Source organism: Medicago sativa, chromosome 5, assembly GCF_051527215.1.
Source record: "Medicago sativa cultivar Bolivia chromosome 5, Bolivia_mono, whole genome shotgun sequence".
Lineage (NCBI taxonomy): Eukaryota > Viridiplantae > Streptophyta > Magnoliopsida > Fabales > Fabaceae > Medicago > Medicago sativa.
Window position 1 is genome coordinate 76,427,381 of NC_140753.1, and position 22,524 is coordinate 76,449,904.

Below are 22,524 nucleotides of genomic sequence, written 5' to 3' on the forward strand. Positions count from 1 at the left end.
CTTTAAATTATGTAGTCATTTAATCATTATTGGTCAGGGTTATGTAATTGCTTTAAATTCAATTGAACTATGTCAAATGATGACATATTTGTTCTGATGATGACAACATCTTATTTATTTAAAAAGTGCATTATATGTTTTTATTTTGGTAATACGTTCAGAGTAATATTTTGTTAACGCCACAATAAATATTTTTTTCGCCCCGTGCGTTGCACGGGTGGAAATCCTAGTTTTTATACAACCCTATGATGAATAGAAACTCCCCCCTTACAAACTCATCCTAAAGCATGTTAGATGCAATCTAATGATTCACAGACCTAATATTAGTGAAAGATAGTCTCACCCTTACCTTAGATAGTTTTTCTGAAATCAAAAGCAGCGTTCTTCGTTCCTAGGGTTCTCTCTCTCTGAGTTCTCCTCTTTCTCCAAAAAGCGGTTTAACGTAAAAACTCTTTCTAACCTAAGCTTCCTTATTTATAATACTACTCACTCTTCTTATTTATAATACTACTCACTCTTCCTAAATCTATTTAGGCCCAATAACTTATTCTTCTTTCTATTCTAACCTCCAATTCTACTTACACTAATAATTCTCATATTCTAATAAATAATAGAATAATGTCACTTAATAAAATACTAGCACCTCACATATTTAAAATAAATCACATAAATAGATTCTAACTTAATAAAAATAATTAAATAAAAGGAGAGCGTTACAGTTTTTCCCTTGAAAAATGGTTTAAGGGGTATTCAGATTATGTAATCCGGAAAAATCATGTAGCGCGCCCTATTTTTTGAAGTTTTCGGATTACAAAATCCGGAAAAATTCGTAACTCATTTTTCAACCTTTAACAAAGGAAAACACCGTTCCGGATTATTAAATCCGGAAACTTCTAGGGCATTTTTGCAAAAATAATGCAGAGCGCGCTAGAAAACCATAGGGTGGGAAAAGTAAATCCCTAATATTTTATCATAGCAGGCAAGCCCAGCCCAACCAATTATTATTGTTTGTACTTCCTGTTGTCTGTTATTGTTCGTTTCCGCACTCTTCTTCCTTCCATCAACTAATTCAACCTAATCACACAATATTTTGCAAAAACTTGCCACTGAATCACTAGTTACCACTACAATTCATTCAATTTCATGTTCATAATCAAAATCAAACCCCTTTCGATAAATCTTTCAAACAAGAACAACAAAGAATGACAACAACCTCGAAAACAATCTCAGCAGCACTAAAACTCATCGACAACAAGAAAGAAAACCTCAAAAAAGCATACGATGATCTTCAATCACACTCTTCTCATCTCTCTTCCTTCCCTCTTTCATGGCCAGACATTGATTCTCACTTCACCACCCTCCACAACACTCTCTCTCAACGCTTCCTTCACCTTCAATCCCTAGAATCACAATTCCAACAAAATCACAACGACCCATCAATCTCTTCTTCAAATTTATCCACCCCAAAACCCAAAAATCAAAACTTTTCATCAATCAATAATGACCCATCTTCGAATTCTAACCCTACTATTCAAAACGGTGCAGTTTCGGGGTCCACAAGTCATTTGGAAGGGTTGAGTGCATTGTGCAAGAAGAATGATGGAAAAGGGTTAAGGGATTTCATTCGTGTGAATTTTAAGGATAAGGTAACAATCAAGGATGAACTTCAGATTGCTTTTAAACGTGCATCAAATGCTGCAGATATGGTTCTTGATGCTCTTGATGGTATTTTTGGTGCAAATGCAGTGGTTGATGGAAAGGAATTACCTCGTTTGAATAAGAGAAGTTGTAATTTTTTGTTTCAGCAGTTGAGGGTTTTTTCTCCTTATGTTAGTTTTGATGTTAGGAAGAAAGCTAAGAAATTGTTTAGTGTGTGGAAGGTTAACTTGGTGAATGGTGTTCATGAATCATGTTGGACTATGGCTTTCTTGCAATTTGTTGCTGTGTATGGTTTTTTGTCTGAATTGAATGTTGGTGAGCTTGCTGCTTATTCTGCTACTGCTGCTACTAATGATGAACTGCCTGACCTGTATCAGATTATTGCTTTGTCAGATAGAGTTCAAGGTAACAATCACTTAATTCAATTTGATTTGATTAGGGTTATTATTAAGGTTTTAAGATTAGGAGCCGGTATGGTGCAATTTTGTTTGTTGCATGTTAATAGTTGCTGTGACACGATCCTTAATTGAATTTGATTTGATTTAAGGTTTCATTTTTTGAGCTGTTAAGATTACGAGCCGTTGTGTTTGTAGCATGTTAGAAGTTGTTGTGAGTTGTGACAGAACACAATCCTTAATTGAATTTGATTTGATTTGATTTAAGGTTTCATTTTTTGAGCTGTTAAAATTAGGAGCCAGTATAGTGCAATTGTATTTGTAGCATGTTGATCGTTGCCGTGATAATACTGTTTTTGTTACATTGTTCTTGGAGTTCGTTGGATTGTTGGTTTTGAAATCTTTTAATGGTATGGAGCAGTGTTGTCATGTCAAATAGCGGCTATAGTGTAGTGTAATTTTAACAAACCGCTATTGTTCCGTGGTATGCATTTAGTATAAATTGTTGTCAAATAGCGGCTATAGCGTAGTGGAATTTTAACAAACCGCTATTGTTCCGTGATATGCGTTTAGTATAAATTGTTGACAAATAGCGGCTATAGTAGTGGTATAAGTTATAACATTGCAATGTAGTATAATTTGAACAAACCGTTATTTTCAACAATATGCAATTGACAACACTAGTATGAGGTTGTAATTTGACAGTTGACACTGCTGTTAGTTTTTTCTAGTGTCACCCTTTTAATAGGCATGGCAGCAAAAGGCTTTTAGGTTGTAAAGACTGATTTTTGTTTGTCTTGCAGATGTTATTCAGAAACTTATTGAAAGGGGAAAACATATTTTGGCTGTCAAGTTTATTTTTCACTTCAAACTTACTGAGAAGACCCCACCTGTTCCTGTTTTGAAAGCTTATGTGAATGATGCAGAGAAACTTGCTAAAAGACTCGCCTCCGAGGGAAAGTCACTGGTAAGTATGGAGCCCTGGTTTATTTCCTGGTGCATGATGTGACTGCCTATACTATATTTAATTAGTTTTTTTCTTTCTTTTTTTGCAGAATGAGATAAAATCTAGAGAAATTCATGCACTGAAATCAGTCATTAAGGTTATTGAGAGTTACAATCTTGATTCTGAATTTCCGCGTGCAAGCATTGAACGACGTATAGACGAATTGAGCAAGCAGCGCAAGGTTGGTGGAAAACCCGCTGCGCCAGCTTTTGCTGCAATGCCTCTTCAGCATCCGCAACAACAACTAAGCGGGATCAAGCGTCCTCTAACATCTGCTCCATTCGGTCCCGCACCTGTCCTTAATAATGTTGGTAACACCCCTTCAGCCATACACCAATACCAACAACCTCATTTTCAGTCAAAAAGTTTGTTGCCGGAACATCCAAATCCATACATGAGCATGCCACCAACCACGCCATTTGGCATGAAGGCGCCAACTCCAACCGTTTCCTCCTATACAGGTTCTTCAACTGGGCCTTATGGTCTTGATGGTGTCCCAGGGGGTCCTAGTGGCAACCTCAATCAAGGTGTTTCTCATCCAAATTCATCCCAGCCACAGGTTATGCCTGGTTATTATGTTCCGATGGGTCCTAATGGCAACCTCAGTCAAGGTGGTTCTCATCCGAGTTCGTCAGAGCCGCGAGTTATGTCTGGTTATTATGCCCCAATGGGTCCCAGTGGTAGCCTCGATCAAGTTGGTGCTCATCCAAATCCGTCTGAGCCACAAGTTATGCCAGGTTATTATGATAGTGCCTCTGTCTCCGGTGGTTATGGTCTGCAACATTATTACGGAACATCTTATCTTCAATAGGTTAAGCAATTGCTTAGGTTGATATTATAGGTTTTTGCACTTTTGGCTTTCGGTTATAGAAGCAGAACATTACATTAAACATTTAAGAATCACAAGTATGGTTTCAATTTCCTGAGCCATTTTGCATGAAAAGGTTCATTTTAGATAGTCATGATCTTCTCTGAACCTTGTTCTTTCTCCTCTTCCTAATTGCGTAGCGTCCATTATTTTCGCTAGGCAATGAAGCTTAAACAAGGTTTGGAAAATAATACTCACAAGAATAGAAACTTTCTACATTTGTATTAGGCATAATTTTGCTCTAGAGTTATTAAACAAGCGGTTTCATAAGTGTTTTTGTTTCTCTTTCTCTCGCCCTAGTAGTTAAAATTGCTTATCAACATCCGATAAGTGTTTAATTTCTTGCTTTTCACAGTCAAGTATACTTTCAAATGTCCTTCCAAATAAAGTGCTACTATTATATTTGCACAATGAAAACATTCCTGACAGCAATAGATCAAATGAAATTAAATTTGTTAAAGACACTCAAGAAAAGTCAAGGAGGAAAATAACGAGTAGAAAATTATACATGAATATTACCTTATGGGAAAGCCACACTTGTCAAATGACAAATATTTGTAGACCAATGAATTTAGTAAAACAATCAATTTTATAAGTTTATACATTAAAATAAGGGTAATGTTAACCGGTGCCCCCATGGCACTGATTAAGAAAGCAAATGTAGTAAGTATTGCATTTGAACATGTGTTGTCAACTCCTCAAAAACATAAAAAAGTGTTATTTTCATTTTAAAATTTCCCTTTTTTAGGTTCCTTAACCGGTGCCCCGGGGGCACCGGTTAACATGACCCAATAAATAATCATGTGAAAAAAATGCACACCTCGTTGAAGAACTACACATTGCTTTTGATATGTAATGCAGGGATGGACACATTGATTGCCCAACTCAGTTAAATCTGTTGAAATTGTGAAAGATGGGTCGCTAAAGTTTGCGGAATTTCTTGATTCGCTACCGTCAGTCATATATGATTAGTCCGATCAAGATCAAACGATTCAGATATTAAATTTGAATTTTAAATTTAACATAATTAAAGTTCAAACTAAATATCTGAATCGTTTGATCGATCAAACGAACCAGATGTGATTGAATGCATGAAGCTAATTGCGCTCATTTTAAAAGTGTACTCAAAAATATTTTTCTTCTAGACTATAAGAAATTGAATGCATATTTTGATAGGGCCTTTTGTTCTAAGAGCCAGATTGTGCTTGCATCACATGATGAAAGTTTTAGATTTTTAGCCATAGATCACTAGATACAAATTATAGCATATCATCAATAACAAAGAAAGAACAAGAGATTGTGTACCTTTGAATTAGGTTGATGAGGATAACCGTAGACAACGCCGACAACTATGAGAGGGGTAACTACCCTCATTCCGTCTAGCTCTAGGTTTTCACCAATATTCAGAATAATTAACCGTCTAATGGGATGACGTTTAAATAGCTAAACGGCTGAGGGCAGGGACCTCTCATTGGGCTTATATAAATGGTCCAACCCATCACGGTCCATTTAGTTACAAAAGCCCAATCACTCAAATTCATCATATAATTAGTGCTTAACACAATAGACCATAATTTATATTATGACACCGACTTATAATAATTGATTATTGTCAATCCATAATTGATTAATTAAATAATTAATCCAACAATCTCCCACTTGGATGACAATACTCAATTACTGGAAGAATAAAAAATTCACTTGTCATAAAGAATTTAAAATTTAAAATTACATGTATGGTCAAAGCACTAATCATTCAAAAGAGAAGTAAGCTTTAATGCTGCAGAAATTGAATTCGATAGGGAAAACAAATCATACAGATCAAAGACTCACTTTTCTAACATATGATGAATCTATAGTGACACGTTTGAATTAAAAAGAATATGTCACTAAAGAATAGCCCAAGCATTTTTAAAAAATGATGTAACAAACTCCCACTAACCCAAAATAACATAGACTTAATCAAATCATTATGAGTTACAATACTCATATATATAAGTCTGTGGTTAGTGGTTCTGCCAATGACTTTTCAATATTACAGAAGTCATATATCCACATAGGTACACGAATAGTAATTACTTATAGGGATAGCCTATTAAGAGAGTGTAATTACATATAGTCAAAATCAATAAATGTTCTACGACATTCAATTAATCCAAGTTTTATAAAAAAACGTGACTATGAAAATCCATAAAAGCAAAATAGGAAATTCAATAATCCCCAAATTGGATTAACATAGACACTTAGTTTAAAGAAAAAAATGTGGATTAATGTGGCCACTAGAATGTCAATAACAAAAGAACATGTATGATTATCTCAAATTATAAGTACCACAAGAACACAATATCATACTCGATAGGAGTATTGATATTATACATTGTACTTACTATTTATGACCTCATAAAATGTAGAATGTTGGTAAAACAGAAGCACAATATATATTTGCATGCTACGAGGTTATTGTGCATATTCCAACAAAATTGACTTAAGCATCCAATTATGATGCTCATTGAGATCGATAGAATTTTAACATATATCTCAATATAATAGAATGAGACTAAAGTTTAAAGTCTCTTAAGCTATGCCATATTTTATAGTGTGCACAAGAGTATATGGCGATAACAACAATAATATTGTGTACACATTTCTCTTGATCTCACATATATATATATATATATATATATATATATATATATATATATATATATATATATATATATATATAAACAAGAGTGAGATTTCTCATTTGAGCTCATAATAAATAATATTGTGTACACACTCCCACTGATCCCACATATATATAAACAAGAGTAAGTGGGATTCTCATTAGTGATCACTGATACAAAATATTATAATAATGTAATATTCAACAGTGGGATACTCAATTACTAGTGCAAGATTATCAACATAAGTGGTTATATAATTTTAGCCAATAGAGTTTCATGAACTCAACCACATATTTTGCACATGAGCATAGCAGAATTATTAACACAAGTGGTAACTCAAGAATAATATGAAACCCCCATAAATACATATTTTATCAATGGCAGATATTATCAAGAATTGAGTTTCGTAGTTAACCACATATTCTGCATTTAGAATTAAGGAGAACGTAAATTTTCATTTAAGAATTTTATAACACAAGATCTCCTTTTCACAATTAAAATTCCACAGAATTTTATAAACATAGTAACCGTTATATGACAGAGTATGATGATTATATAAAAAATTTATCATCATATGAGTGAGATGAGTCTCTAAAAATAGGATATAAGACTCTGTTCACAATTTTAATAACTCACTCAAAACTCAAATGCTACAATTTATACTTACACAAATTTGAGAAACAATTAGGTTACAAGCAGCGGAAATACACAAGACTTATATTTTATTATTATTGAGGATATAAGAGAAAATAGTCATAAGCTTCCATAAGTATTAAAGAATAGCAATAGCATAACTAATATCCTCAATATAAGTCTCTACAAAAATTTCATATCTAAAATATGAAAAACAAATAAATATATTTGTTTATGAGATATAGTTAGTTGACATGTAGAATTTATCTCACTTGTTGAAGAATGATATTTTCTCCACTTGGTGGAGAATGATAGTTAAACTATCTTACCCACAAAAGGATGATTATGTTAAGTAATGTCATACCGATAGGGTATGTCCATCACGTTACACAATACATAGCAATGATTCTCCCACTTGATGGAGAATAGACAATGATAGTTGAATTAAAAAGTCTGAAAGATATTTTAAATAAAATATTCAACTATTTCTCTATCACAAAATGATATGTTAAGTAACGTCACACCGATAGGGTATGTCCGTCACTCACATAACAAAGGGATAGTAGCAATCCAAAATATTTATATATATAAAAAATCACATTTAGGTAGAAATTTAATTCAAAATGTAATAATATTGGATTGCAAAAAATTTATACAATTTTCTACATGTCTTTAATAGGGTAACTTACTTATTGTAATCTCATTCAAGAACCTTAAGGATAATAATAAGTAAGAACTATATCATCACAATGTACAATTCTTATGTCTCAAAATTTAAACATTGATAGAGTATTATAATTGACATAAGTATAAACATTTTAGGTACATTGAATAATAACAATTATATTAATAACAACACACCGATAGGGTATGACTGTTACCAATATAATGTTAATCTATTTAACAAAATTCGCATAATTGTACCCACGATGGGTGAGATTACAATTATACAAATAAATAATGTTTAGAATATGATACAATAATATCATGCATAAACAATTATACTTAAATTTACTCAACTTCGGTCATATTCAAATGATAGAAAAATGTGTTTAACAATATTTTAAATTAGCACATCATAAATATGACTTTAGAATTTCTTTTATATGAAGTAGTATAATAACAAAAGTTATTATTTGGAATAGAAGTGTGTCAAATAGTTTTCTAATTTATCCAGAATAGAACTCTTAGAATAAAATTTTCAATACTCCCACTATAAATTAGAAAGAACATAAATACAAAATGGAGCATTATAGTAAGAAAATAGTATATAACAACAGAGTTCTGTTTAGAATATTCTGAAAAAGGATTTCACTTCTATATAGGATATCATAATTGCTCAACAAAAGAGAAGAAAGACTAAATTTCTTCATATATGCAATAATAAGCAATAAGTTACAAGAGGATAAAATAATTAAATCACAACATACCTCGGAGAGTGTGACATTCATCCTTATACTTAGAGCCAATGATTGTTGATGACTTAACGAGAATATCTTATAATATAGTCATCTCAAAATATTCATCAATGGAGAATAAGCAATTGTAAATAAACATATGTGAGACTCTAATTATAAATCAATATGATTTATATAAGAATTCAGATGTAAGGATGATAAATATTTTCAAAATTGCCTCAATTTTTAATAAGTTGTTATGATAATAGTTAACAGATAAACAACAAAGAGGCTTACAAATTTAATTCATCATTAAAATTTTAGCATAAAAAAAATGCAACCACGCCTCACTCATAGTTCAACATAATTGTGATCCAAATATTTAATCGCGACAAGACACATAATTAGATAGTTAATGGTGTTTGTCACAAAATTTAGAGTAATAAATTAAGGGTCTAGATTAGAGAGTATAGCAGAAAACATAATGTATATCAAAGAGAAATATGTCAATTTTAGATTCAATTAATATAAATGACATATATAATATACAACTTACTATACTCCTTTTGAAAACAAAATATTATTAAGACCCTTTAAATCAATTTGTCGCCAAAAGAATGATCAATTAGTGAACTTTGGATTTTTATGCTAAGACAATATGAATTAAAGAATATATTAAATTCAATATATTTGGCATTAGAATTAATAAAATTGAACCTTCTAAAATTCACAATAGTTTAAGCTCAAATATTGAGAATACATGATTTGAAATAAATTATTCTCAATTTAATTGATATCTAATCCTTACAAGATTTGACAAAATTTTGAAATTCATGCATCAAAAAATACAATATCAACAATTCTCAAAATATATTAGTTTATACAAGATATTTGAGACAGGAATATAAGACTGAGTCTAAAGATTCTTCACAATACTAACACTTTAAAAGAATAATTTACATAAGTGTTATATTTTAGACTCAAATCTAAAGAATACATGATTTAAAAGAACATATGATTCTCATATCAATTTACATAAAAAAATTAGAGATTTCAAAAGTAATTTAAATCCCAAATTTTAAGGGTATAAAATAAATCAAATCTTCTGAATATTTTGGGCACAAGATAAATTATATTTATATTCCAAAATAATATAATATAATATTTACTAGTTAATTAGGGATGTAAAATTCCTCATTGACACATCAATCTCAAGTTTGAGACTGAGATTTCTCATAAATATCAAACAAGAGTAAGGAATATTCATATAATTTTCACACACAAAAAAAAAAGTGAAAATATAATTTAATTATCCCCCCAAATAATAATGTATAAAATATCAACATGTATCAAAATATTCCAAATTTATACCAAAACAATTGGAGGATATAATAATAATACTTATTTGGCATAAAATAAAATTGGAATTTTAAGGATATGGCACACTCTACCACGCGCCTGAGTGTACAGAACAATGATTCTTCTTAGCGCGTGTGCGTCACGCGCCTGACCTCATTTTCTTTGTTGTGAGCGCGTGGTTTTCACGCGCGGGTCTTTCTTCCTCGCCCGTTTGGGCTGGATTCGGGTCGAAACGACCCGCGAATTGACCCGTCCTATCCTTGCTCAATATACAACAAAATTCATCAATCTTTATATGGATTTGATCGAAATTGGGAGAAGGGAAGAACCCATGTGTCAATTTTGAGTAATATTCACCCATTCACAGAATGAAAAATTAGGGTTCATAGCAAAATTTAGATTCAAAATCGATTTAAATTGGGTTTGGTTCGGAAACTATCGATTAAGAGAATTCCTCATTCGATTTCATGAATCATTTACACAATAGTGAGGATTCTAGGATCAAAAATTAAAAAAAAAAAAAAGGTTCATGTGAATCCGATTTGTTAATGATTTGTTTGATAGAACACATATTTTCTCAGTATATTCAACAATACGGATTTAATACACGAAAATAAAACCCTAAAATAATTATGGCACTAGGATAGAGAATTAAAGCCATGAGTTTGGGTTAAAAGTATGCACCGAAAAAATTAGGCAACCATCTATTCTTTTCAAACCAAATTATCGATTAAAAAATACACAAGGTATTTGATAATTTGAGAATTCACAATAATGGTTGATACAAATAAAACCAATGGCATGAATATACCATATTTCAGATTGAAAGAATGAACCAAACACCATGATAAGGTACGTATAAAGGAAGCCATAAATTGTATCTATTAGGCTCTGATACCAATTGATGAAAGTTTTAGATTTTTAGCCATAGATCACTAGATACAAATTATAGCATATCATCAATAACAAAGAAAGAACAAGAGATTGTGTACCTTTGAATTAGGTTGATGAGGATAACCGTAGACAACGCCGACAACTATGAGAGGGGTAACTACCCTCATTCCGTCTAGCTCTAGGTTTTCACCAATATTCAGAATAATTAACCGTCTAATGGGATGACGTTTAAATAGCTAAACGGCTGAGGGCAGGGACCTCTCATTGGGCTTATATAAATGGTCCAACCCATCACGGTCCATTTAGTTACAAAAGCCCAATCACTCAAATTCATCATATAATTAGTGCTTAACACAATAGACCATAATTTATATTATGACACCGACTTATAATAATTGATTATTGTCAATCCATAATTGATTAATTAAATAATTAATCCAACATCACAATCATGTTTTGATTGTTGTTTTTACGCCCTCACATTGTTCAAAAGGTTCTTAGATTTATCGAATCGTAACTCTAATCACACAAAATCTACTAGAAATTATAATCTGATCATTATTTTTTAGATCGAAACGTAACTTACGAGCGACATATTTTAAAGATTGAGTAATCTAAGAGGTCTATAGAGAAATCACCTACGTGTTTATATTAAAGTAAAAAGTAAAACAAATAACTAGAGGTAAAATGAAAAGTATCTTTCATAGTTTTTAGGTGTACTTAGAATAATTGTAAAAAAGAAGAAGATATACTTAGAATAATAATAAAATTACATTGATGTGTTGTGATGAGATATTTTTGATATATTCCAACAAAAACTAATTCAAATTGAATAACTTTTGAGATATTTCTTAATTTTTTTTAGTTATTGCATACATTCTTGGTCTATAGTAGTTTGGCTCTTATTTTTTCTAGAAAACAGCCCAAATGGCAACTAGTTTAGGCTCTTATCAGTCTTAAATTGCTGAATTACGACTGTCTATTTGGAATCCATTTCATATAGGAAAGTTGATTGTATTGTTCGAGTGAAGTTATGGCTATCATCAGAGTTTCTTCTATATACATGTTATGTGCATTACTAAAATATATTTATCTTAAAGAGATGAAATTCTGGCCACTAAACTACTTGTCAAATAAAATAGTCACTGGCTCGAGTTTTACCCTAGAATTTAAATAGGGTACATGAGAGAAAGTTGAAACTATTTTACCTATGAATTGATTTATTACCTATGAAAAGATGTGTCTATATTATTATTAGCTAAAGTATAGACTGTTTATCTCACCTTTGCTAATCTTTGTTGTATGTTGATGGTTTGATAATGTAACGTGTAAGAGACCTCGTTTTCTGTATGTTTGGAAATGTTTATATTCAATGATGGTTGAGATGTGTTCTCATGTGTGTTCCATGATAATCGGTCGTATATATGTCATGACTTCCCAGCTTACTTGGTTTTTGCTATTATTAAATTGTGAACATTTCATTCCATAATAATGTTTAGGTTTAATTACACTTTTGGTCCATGTGTTTTGATTTACTCACGAAAATGGTCATGCCTCTTTAAAACAGAACAAAACTATCCTTCAATTACCATTTTTGTTGCATTTTTCGTCCTACGTCCCATTTTATCCTCCAAAAACACACAGATGGCAAATGAAGGCCAATGTGGCATTGCCAGTCTGAAAAATGCAATTTACATGTCATTAAAACAGGGATTAAAATGTTAATTTACATGTCATTCCCCCCTTATATATCTTTAATTTTTAATTCGTTGTTATTTCTGAAAATGTTAAAATGTTTTTTCATAATAATATAATTAATTTGGTGATTTTATAAATGATATTATCCACATATGCATTGCCACATAGGTGTTTTATTGGCCACATCAGTTAAAATTTTGACACATCAGCGTTTTTGGAGGATAAAATAGGGGGTAGGACGAAAAATGTAACAAAAATGATAATTGAAGGACAATTTTGTTCTGTTTTAAAGAGACAGTACCATTTTCGTGAGTAGGTCAAAACACAGGGATCAAAAGTGTAATTAAGCCTAATGTTTATCCAGCTTTACTTGATTTTTTTTTTGAGAGAATCTAGTTTTACTTGATTGATACTACCATATTCCATCATATTACGTAAATATTAATTTTTTTTTTAATATTATTTCATTACATAATACGACAAAATGCTAGAATTTGATTTAGTTCAAATTTACACTAAAATCATCTTCAGTGGCAGTTCCATTTAGAATTAGCAGGTGTTATTAGACTTATGAAACAGTTTCCCCGCCTTAAAAATTTGCTTAAAAATCAATAATTTGAGCAATATATAGACAAATTGTTGAGTATGATGTTGTTAAATGAAATGTGATACAACAATATATTCATAAATGATAATCGATCATTACAAATCAATTTTGTGACGGTTGAGTTAAAATCATTTTAACCTAAATTTTAAAATGATATTCCAACTTCTTCAAAATCTAACGAGTCCCCTACGATTAGACCACGTCACCATGTGATCTCGTGAGCTTATAAGAAAGTTAGTGTTAGACCCAACTCAAATTCCTATTCAAGTTCTAAGAGACGTATCATGCTACCACCACTTGACACTACATGCAATGCAACCCAAAATGAGTTCATTAAAACTTTGTCATTGAAGATGCTCTGCACTATTCAAGTTATTAAAATCTGGTTTTAATTGATCAAGCACGAGTTTATCGTAAAATAAGTAATAAAAAGTGAGTTGTTAGTTAGGATTTAATTTCACTTTAGAATTTAGAGGAACCGCATCTTTCTCATGTAGGCATAGGCTAAAATTTTAAACGTGCCGAGCATTTTTGTTCATGTGGAGCATGAACTAACCAACTAATTTTTATTTTATTTTTGACAATAACTAAATCGATAAAAAAAATACATGAGTCAGATACAATTTAATCGATAAAAAAGTCAGATAATATTTTTTTAATAAAGTCAAATCACAGCAAATCATTATTATTCAATAAAGTAGAAATAATTTTAATTCATAATTATAATGTCATAATTCACCAAAAAAAAAAATTAATGTCATAAATTAAAGCATCAGATACAAAATAACTATAAATAAAATATAATCATTATGTTGTTTACTTTTTTCTTTCGGTAGAAAATTATTATGTTCTTTTTTTAAGGAGAATTTTTTTTATGTTGTTTACAAGCATGAGTTTTTACTATTATCAAATATCTTCTGATGATTGGTAAAATACGAAAGATGAATGTTAATAGAACAATATACTATTTTTAGAATTCCCCCAACATGTCCCCTCCATGAATGAAATTCTATCGGAGACACTGTTAGTTATAGGTTAAATGAGAACATATTTCATCATCATCGAGATTCAGCCATTGCTTTCATGTTGAGAGAGTGTTAGAGAAAATACTAGAAAGATAGTGCTGCTGGTGCTCCTTTTATTGTATGAGAAGTGTTAGCAACACTCTCTTGTCAACACTTACATTTTTATTGGATGAAATTCATGTGAGTTCCAACACTTTATGTAGACCTCATTTTAAAAGTGAAGACTCGCATTAATTTCATCTAATAAGAGAAGAAATGCTAGCGTCTCTCTTTCGTATATACATTCTCATTCTTTTTTGTTTGTAAGTAAGCAATCGAGTTTTTTTTTTGTTTTTTTGAGAGAAGTAAGTAATCAAGTTGAAGCCTCTAAAAAAAAGTAATCAAGTTGAAGTATACACTAGCTAGTTTGCGTAAAAAAGAGAGAGGTAAGTAAACAATTGCCACATAAATTAATTTGCTGCTTAATTCACATATCACTTGATTTAATTCACTTATCACTTGATTTTGCATCAAATTATTGGTTTTGCAAGTGGATCAACAATCACTTATCACTTGTTTACTACACACATATCCCACATGCATTTGCCTACATCATGCATACGCGTTCCTTGATTTGAATCAATGATCAAAGTTCAAATAATATAGCCAACAAACTATCCAAACAATTAAATTATTTGAATCTAACCCACATATCCCACATATCCCACATCATTTGCTTGAGCTTGACTCTCCTATCAAAACGATTAAATTATTTGAATCTAACCCTTTATGGAACAAATTTTGGTTTAGCTTTGGCTTTCAATTTCAACATGAGGAAAGGGATTTGCAGTTCTTTACCCATCACTCAAGTTGATTTTGTATGGTGAAGAGTAACATTGAGTTGGTACTTGTTACACCACTTTTCACTTTCAAATCTTACCTAGCTTAAAAATAGATAGCAAAGTTATCATAATAATTCTTTTAATTAACAAACAAATATTAGAATAATCATTAATTTGTTACAAAATCTTTGTCCAATAGGGAATAATTCAGTGACAAAATCATCAACCTCACACTCACAACTTTAAAAAGTCTAAAAGTTCAATTTGCAACCAATTTTCTTCTCTCTCCGTCCCATCTCGTTCATCTCTAACTTTTAATTTTGTTTTGTGCAATAATTTAATTTGATGATAATAAACTTTAACCATCTACCACATATTATCTATGATCTCTTACTATAATCTATAAAATATAAGTGCGTTTTCTATCATCACCACTTCAATCTTGCATCGTGGCTATGAGTGTTTATAGAAATTTTCACTTTATTTGTGTTTTTGTAAATATTTTTATAATAATTATTATCATTAAATAATATTACACTAAAAAAGTTATAGAAAATTCAAACTCTATAGTGCTATAAGTTTCATTAAAATGTGTAGACAATATTTCTTGAAGAAACGTAGGCAACCTTAAACGAAACTTAATATGAAAAGAAAGAAGTTTAAAATTCAGAAATTATAATTTCTATCGATTTATGAAGTTACTCATTTGTGAGGTAGCTCAACTCTAATAAAAACAATCAATTAGTGTCGACTTGATGATTAGTTTCATAGTAAAGAATATTTTTTAGTAACCAAAAAAAATAGTAAAGAATATTTAGAATACTTGTACATCACTTAGTTGACTTTTTAACACATGTTAATTTACAATTTTGATTTTTAATATTTTTAATTATGTATTAACAAAATTTATAAAAAATTGATATTTAAAAAAAATATTCATCGAGATAAATCCATTTTTTTTTAATTTTTGATATAATAACCTAGTGGTTAGAAATTCAACCCTAACAATGACTAAATAGAAAATAAAGAGTTCGAACCCTAACACTACATATTGCAACTAAACAATATTCATGGAACAATCCTACAACATTTTAGCTACATTTGTAATTATATAATAATATTAAAAAAATTGCAATTAAAATATGTTACTCATTCCATCCTAAAATAACAGAGTCATTTGCAAAAAAAATTATCACAAAATAATTGACTTATTTCACTTCAATGCAATATTAATTATTTTTTTTATAATTATAACTTTAATTAATACTACTTTCACCACTCTCAATTTAATATATCATGTTTTGCATTAATGATAATGAGGAATGCATCAATACTTGACAATACACTCAAAACCATTTTTCTCTCCTTTCACTTATACACTTTTTCTTAATATGTATCAAATGAACAAAGTGTTTACTTATTATGGAACTGCATAAGTATATGAATAATTTACATGATGAAAGAGGTCATTTATTATGGGTAGGGGTAGTAAATTATTTTGGGGAAATGTTAGTTTGTGCCCTTAAGGCACAAGTTAGTGAATCAAATATAGAAATAGTTTATTGGAATGTGTGTATTACATTTAATTTTTAAGTTTTTATTGAATTGATTGCACAAAATTTTATAAAATATTTCTTCTTTTAGATTTCTTAACATGTGCCGTTAAGGCACAAGTTAACACTATCCATTATTTTGATTAGTAAATAAACAAAATCAAAATTTCAATTATTACACTTTGATGATATTTTTTCCCAATTTGGGAGAGTTAATGAGAAGCAACAAAAAAGGGTGAGAACAAAATGGTTTAAATTGACAAAGCAATGACCATAACTTAACATTGAGTCACACACATGAATGAATGAATGAGTAAATAAATCTAATGAAAGATAGATATTCTAGAGAGAGATTCATTACAATCTTTCAAGTCAACTCCACTCTCTCACCATCTCTGACAAAGAAGACAATATGAAATGACCATTATACCCCTATCTCTATCTTAACTCTCGATAACATCGCCGTCACAATGGAAGCAACCACCACCAACTCCGGCGAAGGGACACCCATTGATCCGAATCGAACTGGGTCGGGTCAAAATTCAATGGCAAGATACAAGCTGATGTCGCCGGCGAAGCTTCCGATCTCGAGGTCGCCGTGCATCACAATACCCGCCGGGTATAGTCCGACGTCGTTGTTGGAGTCTCCGGTTCTTCTTTCAAACATGAAGGTCAGTTTTCGAAGTGTAATTTGGTGAGGGTAAAATAGTAAAAAATATGTACTTTGGAGGAAAAAATTGAAAATGAAAAATGGGTTAGTGAGTGAATTGTGATTCCATAAGTAGAATGTTTTGTTTTTTGGTTAAAATTTGTGCTTTTACTTGACCCACTAGAGTTAATAATCACTTTTTGTAATTGGCATGTTAAAAATTTGTTGTTTTTCACTGTTTTTTTACTTACAATATGGGTGGTGAGTGGTCTCAACTCAAATCTTAGCTTTTGGGTGGAATATTTGATGACTTAAGAATACTTGATTTGAATGCCAGTCATGAAAAGATTGTACTTTGAGGGAGAATTTTCAAAGGGTGTTGTGTAATTGTGTTATCTTGGGAAAAAAAGTAGAAAATAAAAAATGGGTTAGTGAGTGAATTGTGATTCCATTAGTAGAATGTTGTTGTTTTTTGTTGCTAATTTTGGTCAAAATTGATTCTTTTACTTAACCCATTAGAGTTAATTATCACTTTCTATAAATGGCATATTAAAAAATTGTTCTTTAAACTGTTTTTTTCCTTGCAAATTCTCAGCAGCTAAAATTGTATATATGGGGTGGTGTGAGTGGCCTCAAATGTTATCTTTTGGAAGGAATATTTGATGACATAAGATTGCTTGATTTGAATGCTGATGAGCTGAAAATGCCAAAACCTATAAAGTTATAAATTCTTATATGCTTCCTGTTTAGTCTCGTGTCGAATTGTTTCATTTTTTAGAGATATCTTTTTCTTTGTTTGATCCTTTATGTATTAATGGTTAGGTTATGATGCTTGTGCCTTAGAATTTTGTATTGGATGCTTTATGCTTAAACACTGTATTATGTTGGAATATGACATTCTTCTTTTATTATTTTAGTGTCAGTGTTGTTTTTTCACATAATGAATCTTCCTTTTGATTGGTTTCTGGCTTCTTGTACTATTTGTTTGATTTTGTTTTAACGGTGTAGCTGAGTGCTAAGAAAAGTGTGATTGTTTTGTACTGCACTAAGTGGAACAAACGAATCAATGCTTTGCCAATGATTAGTGGATTGATTTTTGTTGTGTGTGCTGAAAGAATATAGTATAAGGAATGTCATAAAGATATGTGAAAAGGACATGATTTTCTAGAAGAATCCAGATGTTAATGGCCTGAATAACGGTCTTAATCTGTTTAGAATTCTGTGCTATATTCATATTGGAACAACTTTTCCAAGATTTTTTTTGGTTACAAGCTTTTCTAAGATTTGATTGATTGATTATATAAGTAACTTCAACGTATTGTACTATCTTTGTCATACCGACTTCAAATAAAAAAGGAAATATTTTCAGGAGAAATAAAGAACTTTGTTTATGCTCAATTGTAGGGAGCCGCTCGCATCGCTTGCTGATAAATCTACTAGGTTGTTTTTGGTTTTCTCAGATGATTTTGTATATGCTCGGTTTCCATAGTTATTACTGATTTCAAAGGTCAATTGATTGCTGTTTGTTTGGGGGTTTAGGGTGTATTTGAATTTATAATTTTTCGTTTGATTCAAACATTGTACGTTGTTACGCCGAGCATTGTAGTTTAGTATTATTTGTTTCATTGCTTTGCAGGTTGAGCCTTCACCGACTACAGGGTCCCTTCTTCAAGCTTTAAACTGTTCTATGGCTTCTGCTGGTTCTGCTACATTTCCTGTAACTTCTGCATGCTTCAATACCAGCACTGTTAATGGCAGAAAATCAAGTTTCTTTGAGTTTAAACCACAAGATAGAAATATGGTAATTGATGTTAGTAACACTTTGATGAAAATAAATTGGTTGTAATGTTTTAATTAATATTATTTTGAAGATTACTAACTGCTTAGCACTTATCCAATGCTATTCACTCATTTTAAGGTTCCTGCAGACTTCAACAACCATGTTAGCGAAAAATCTACTCAAGTGGAAGGTTCAGGAAACGGTCCATCATTTCGATCTTCTCCATTAAATGAAAAGGAGATAGCAGATCAATCTAATGAATTAAGCCTATCATCATCACCTGTTCAAATGGTTAGTTCCAGCACTAGCGCTCCCGTCGATGTCAATTCGGATGAACCTAACCACAAAGGCAACACTGCTAATGGGCCTCAATCATCAAATGATGGATACAATTGGCGAAAGTATGGGCAAAAACATGTTAAAGGGAGTGAGTTTCCGCGCAGCTATTACAAATGTACGCATCCTAATTGTGAAGTGAAAAAACTTTTTGAACGCTCTCATGATGGTCAAATCACTGAGATAATATATAAGGGAACACATGATCATCCTAAACCTCAACCAAGCAACCGATACTCTGCTGGTTCTGTTATGTCTACACAAGGAGAGAGATCCGATAACAGGGCATCTTCTTTGGCTGGCCGAGATGGTAATACCGGCTAGATGTTTCTCGTTGCTTCCATTTTAATATTACTTATTTCAAAGAAAATAATTTGGCTTTCTTTTTCTTCTGATTTTTGAATTGTAGACAAAGCATCCAATAGTCCAGAGCAATCAGTTGTGGCAACAAATGATCTTAGTCCAGAGGGTGCTGGATTTGTGTCGACCAGGACAAACGATGGGTTTGATGAAGATGATCCCTTCTCAAAGCAAAGGTATGATAATTAAGGTCAAATGTCTAGGTTTTCTTCAGCATGTGTGCTTGCTTTCTGACAATGGTTTTTTTATTGAGCAGAAAAATGGAACTCGGAAATGCTGACATCATTCCTGTAGTTAAGCCTATCCGAGAGCCACGGGTTGTGGTACAGACTATGAGCGAAGTTGATATATTGGATGATGGATACCGCTGGCGTAAATATGGGCAGAAGGTTGTGAGGGGAAATCCTAACCCAAGGTATATCCTTGCATGAAATTAGGAAATAGAAGTCAAAGTAATAAATTCCAATTTAACATATGTCTTTTGTCAAAGAATTTATTTTTCTTAATCTGTAGTGTTTATTGGAACTCACACAATCACTTCTCAATCAATTTGCATTACAATCTCTTGCTTTTATTTCTTTGTGACGTTGATGAACATGACATGATATATGTGAATGATATGTGTTTATGATTTTAATTTCCTGCTGCTGACTAAGTGCATGTTTGAAGCTTCAACAAAATCGCAGTGCCACCGTAATTTCATCAAACCCATCAATGATTATAAACATACACTAACACATGATACTTAGCTACATATTTCTTGTTTATCGTGTATCTTATTATCATTCTTATTTGGCAGGAGTTATTACAAATGTACAAATGCCGGTTGCCCCGTTAGGAAACACGTGGAAAGAGCATCACATGATCCGAAAGCTGTAATTACAACATATGAAGGCAAACACAATCATGATGTACCTGCCGCAAGGAGTAGTAGCCATGACATGGCAGGACATGCAACTTCATTTCGACAGACAAGAATAAAATTGGAAGAAAATGATACTATTAGTCTTGACCTTGGGATGGGAATCAGCTCCACGGCTGGAAATAGATCGAATGGGCAAGGGAAAATGCTGCTATCCGAATTTAGGAATAGCAATCAAACTCACACAAGCAATTCCAGTTTCAAGTTTGTTCATAATACTACCTCAGCTCCGGTATACTACGGTGTTCTAAATAACGGTTCAAATCCGTTTGGTTCTAGAGAAAATAGAAATGATGGTTCGTCTTTAAACCACTCCGCGTATCCTTGCTCACAAACCATGGGAAGAATACTAATGGGGCCATGAAATTTATTATTACAGTACTAAATAAAAGTAAAAATTATGAGTAGCATTGTGTTGTTTTTTGGCGGGTATATAGCTTCAAAGGTAAAAAAATCTCATTTTCTGTAAGGAAATGTAGATAGTTCTTGTATGTTTATATCACTATCACTATTTGAGAGCTGCTGTATAGTAGTAGTATTGATAGTGGCTCCAGGTTGACTTTCAATCTAATTGTTGTTTGTAATTGTATAATTATAATTGTTATCATCATCATGATTATTATATCCAAATTCTTCTGTATAAATTATGAAGCTGATATCAAAGCTACTACTACAGAAATCTTGTAAAAGTGGCTGAATGAAACTATTGTTTGTTCACAATTTCACCTTTGGTTAATTATCTCAGTTCTGAGTCCCCACTGCATTGATTTCACCAGTGATTGATGGCTTGTTTTTGGCTATTTTGAAATTCAATAGAATTGCATGTGACATACCATCAACTTTTGCCTGTTGGATTTTCTCAACTATGTTTGTCTCTTACACTAGGTGTTGATGTAAAACTTTTGTATAGTGTCATTTTCCAATGCTTGGTCATTACACTATACCCATACTCTGATATTTGATTACCTTTTTTTGTACAATTCAAGGCTAAAAGGAGTGTGAAAGCTTTCAGGAATGAAGTAAGAAATTAAAATTAACAATATTTTATCATATCATTTTTTTTTCCTGAAAAATGTATAAATTTTTATGAAAATATGACTGTGTAAATAATTGGATGTCATGTGTACACTTCTTTCTTATCCTCTCATTTCCACAAGTGACAACTGAAATCCATACAGGAGGTAGCAGCCAAAATAGATAGACACTGCCACACTGGACCTCTGCCTTGGAAATTGACAAATTGTACTGTGTTTGTTGTTTTCTAGAAAACAAAACATGGAACGGAGATTTTTTGGATATTCCTAGTACATTATTAACATTAGGCTTAACTAATGATTAATCTTAACTAAAACCCTTATACACGTTTTTGGGTGAGATACCTTAGATTTAGAATGAATATATACATTTCATGAATCCATGACCAATTGGAATTTGCATATTGTGTACTACTGTGCTGTACTTTGTAAAATTCATGGGTTGCATGGTTGAACTTGAATAGTATTATTTGATTTGGCTTTATCTTTTTGAAGTGTTCTGACATTTTCACGTTGGTCTTTAATTGCATTGCAAGTAAAGCACAATTTTTTTTTTAATTGGTATTTTTGTCTTTGCTATCAAAAAAGACAGGACTGAAGAACAATGCAGCCACGTCGTCATGCCATATTTATTCACATGAGAACAATGCGTCATCCCTTCATCCTTTCCGAGCACAATGATCCACCCATATGCTATTCCATCTGTAAAAACTCTCGGACACAAACACCACACACGACTTTGTTACTAACACGTTAACACTGTTAATTATTTAAGAAAATAATATAATTAAATGTAATCATATTCGTCAATATCCTTGTGTCGGAGGCCGGACATGTATTCAATCAAAGATGTCGACTTTAT

At 31.6% G+C, this 22,524-nt stretch overlaps 2 protein-coding genes across 4 annotated transcripts; both read left to right on the forward strand.

The window, feature by feature from the left end:
• Positions 1-1,044: 1,044 nt before the first annotated feature.
• On the forward strand, positions 1,045-4,198 carry LOC146925130 (FRIGIDA-like protein 1). Of its 2 annotated transcripts, XR_015010412.1 has the most exons (4): positions 1,045-2,064; positions 2,858-3,021; positions 3,110-3,923; positions 4,005-4,198. XR_015010412.1 is itself a non-coding variant. In XM_085710091.1 (3 exons), the coding sequence occupies exons 1-3, from the start codon at positions 1,203-1,205 to the stop codon at positions 3,869-3,871; spliced, it is 1,788 nt and encodes a 595-aa protein (XP_085566217.1). In that variant the 5' UTR covers positions 1,045-1,202; the 3' UTR covers positions 3,872-4,003. The 2 variants fall into 2 exon arrangements, 1 of the variants encoding a protein (XP_085566217.1); XM_085710091.1 differs by lacking the exon at positions 4,005-4,198 and having other exon boundaries at positions 3,110-4,003.
• Positions 4,199-16,861: 12,663 nt separating this feature from the next.
• Positions 16,862-21,348, forward strand: LOC146925131 (putative WRKY transcription factor 20). 2 transcript variants are annotated; one of them, XM_085710092.1, is made up of 6 exons: positions 16,862-17,252; positions 18,867-19,031; positions 19,149-19,656; positions 19,756-19,882; positions 19,963-20,121; positions 20,506-21,348. In XM_085710092.1, the coding sequence occupies exons 1-6, from the start codon at positions 17,052-17,054 to the stop codon at positions 20,990-20,992; spliced, it is 1,647 nt and encodes a 548-aa protein (XP_085566218.1). In that variant the 5' UTR covers positions 16,862-17,051; the 3' UTR covers positions 20,993-21,348. The 2 variants fall into 2 exon arrangements, with proteins under 2 accessions (XP_085566218.1, XP_085566219.1); XM_085710093.1 differs by lacking the exon at positions 16,862-17,252 and adding an exon at positions 18,562-18,670.
• The last annotated feature ends 1,176 nt before the right edge of the window (positions 21,349-22,524 follow it).